Raw genomic sequence first — 2,302 nt, forward strand, 5'->3', positions numbered from 1 at the left:
TCTGTGGAAAACCATAATGCCTAAATATCTTATATAGACTATCTCGATGAACGCTATCGAAAGTCTTTTCAAAGTCGATATTGCAATATACAGGGAACTGTTCCACTCATTCAATTGTTCCAAAATTGGTCGAAGTACAACAAAAAAGTGGTATATGCATGATCTACATCTCCTAAAACCTGCCTGCTCTTGTCGCAGGGTGTTGTCTACTGCTGCCGAGAGCCGTTTGATATTATACGGCTAAATACCTTACTAGTCAGCGAGAGTAACGTAATACCTCTCCAGTTATTACAATTTCCAATGCCTCCTTTCTTTTGTAGTTTAATAATGGTTTCTTTCTTCCATGTTTCGGGTATTGGTTCTTGCTCCCAGATATTTTGCAGTATGTCTCTGAGTAGACGGGTTGATTCTATGTCTTCTGCTTTTAACATTTCAGGGCAAATACCATAATCTCCGGGAGCTTTCCCGTTCTTCAACTTTTTGATTGCTTCCCCGATTTCTCCAACTGCAATGTCACCCATATCAACTCCAAGGTCTTCATATGCCTCATTAATGTAGGGGAAGGTGCTTGGGTCTAGTTTGTTAAGGATTTTCTGGTAGTGCTCTCTCCATTTCTCCAAATTGCTGTTTTCTTCTGTAATAATCGAGCCATCCTCATCCTTTACGGGCACATCTTGGTTATTACCTCTGTTTACTCGGAGTTTATTGGCTATCATGTAAATTGTTTTCATGTCTTTCTGATCTGCTGCTGCTTGTGCGTTCTCTGCAAGTTGGTCTACATATTTCCGTTTGTCCTTCCTTGCTGATCTTTTTACATCTCTGTCCATTTCTTTGTATTGCATTGGGTACATGTCTTTGAGATGTGGTGATTTGGTGCATACATTTTCTTCTTTATTTGCTTCCTGTCATCAGTTGCTGACCATGTCTCAGCCGTGATCCATTCTGATCTGACATTTCTTTAAAACCGATGGTTTATGTGGCTGCCTCCTTTAAGGCTTGATTAAATGTATCAATGGTCATTATACCTTCATCTTGTAATATGCTGAATCGGTTCATTAAGGATGTTTGGAAAGATTGTTTTGTGGCCGTTTTTTTAATAGTTTCCCTAAATCAACGCGTTTGTTTGTACTGGTCCCTATTTTTGCTTTTCTCAGATTGAGTGTCAGTTCGGCTATAAGAAGGTTGTGGTCACCTCCTATGCCTGCGCCTTTTGTTGTTGATGATAATGTGATCAATTTGACTTTGGGTCCTTCCATCATTTGAAATCTATGTCACCTTGTGGATGTCCTTGTACGTGAACATTGTTCCTCCTATCACGAAATTGTTCTCTTCACAATATTGATCAGACGTGCTCCGCTATCAGTGGTGATGTGCCATAGTCCATGTTTTCCCATGATCATTTCCCTATTTTCATTGTTACAACCCACCCTTGCATTGAAGTCTCCTAGCACGAGTAGAACATCACGCCTTGGGATATTGTCAATGGTTTTCTGAAGTGTGCTGTAGAACTGGTTTTTCATCTCATCTGGTGCCACGTCTGTCGAAGCGTATACAACTATGAATGAAGTTTTGGCAGCAGCCTCTTATGGTTCACACTATTATGTTATGACGATCGACCCAATCAGCAAAGTCCGTTCCGCATTCGTGCACCGTCGCGAACCCGCCGGGTAGCATCGTCACAACACACCTTTCGACTAGATGCTCTGCCGTTTCGGGTTCTTGCCCACAGCGTGGACATATTGGACAGGAAGTTAGACCCCACCGATATAACGCACTTGCCGTTAGGCAGCTCCTCGACCGAAGCCGATTTGCAGCTACCCAGTGTCTCCTCTTACTGGTATCAAAGCCTGGCAACTTCTCACCAAGCTTAGAGGAGTGTAGGTCCCCGCCCCCACGAGGGATTGAATTCGTCCAAACCGACTTCCATCTCGTATGTGCAGCTCTATCCGTAGTCAGGGATTCTGCGTACAAGGGTTGCCGGGACTTATTTCGGCTCGAAACGGGGGCACCGTCCATTATGCGCATGAGAGGGGTATCCCCATTCCCTCTCTCTTTGATCTTACTCAGCCAGTTTCCCGTAATCGTTTCCCTCCGGACATCGGGGGCTGGATCGCTGCCATTATCGGGCCCCATTCTCTAGGGTTGTTGCTAGCGTTCCCGACACTATGTGCATCGACTTGCGAAGTTTTACATCCACCTTCTCAACGTTTCTGCTTCTACACCACACTGGAGCGCAATACTCCGCGGTGGAATAGCATAGTGCCTAGGCGGACGTTCTCAGGAGCGCTTGGCTAGCGCCCCA

The 2,302-nt window shown here is 44.7% G+C and overlaps 1 protein-coding gene across 1 annotated transcript; it reads right to left on the minus strand.

Annotated features, from left to right (window-relative positions):
- Positions 1-206: 206 nt before the first annotated feature.
- Positions 207-851, minus strand: LOC144963959 (uncharacterized). Its single transcript, XM_078897903.1, has one exon. The coding sequence runs from the start codon at positions 849-851 to the stop codon at positions 207-209; it is 645 nt and encodes a 214-aa protein (XP_078754029.1).
- Between the last annotated feature and the right edge of the window lie 1,451 nt (positions 852-2,302).

Source organism: Berghia stephanieae, chromosome 2 (assembly GCF_034508935.2).
Source record: "Berghia stephanieae isolate SIO BIC M18660-M18661 chromosome 2, UCSD_Bste_1.3, whole genome shotgun sequence".
NCBI lineage: Eukaryota > Metazoa > Mollusca > Gastropoda > Nudibranchia > Aeolidiidae > Berghia > Berghia stephanieae.

Coding starts and splice junctions, on each gene's coding strand:
- LOC144963959 (XM_078897903.1), bottom strand. CDS start 851: ATGTACCCAATGCAATACAAAGAAATGGACAGAGATGTAAAAAGATCA.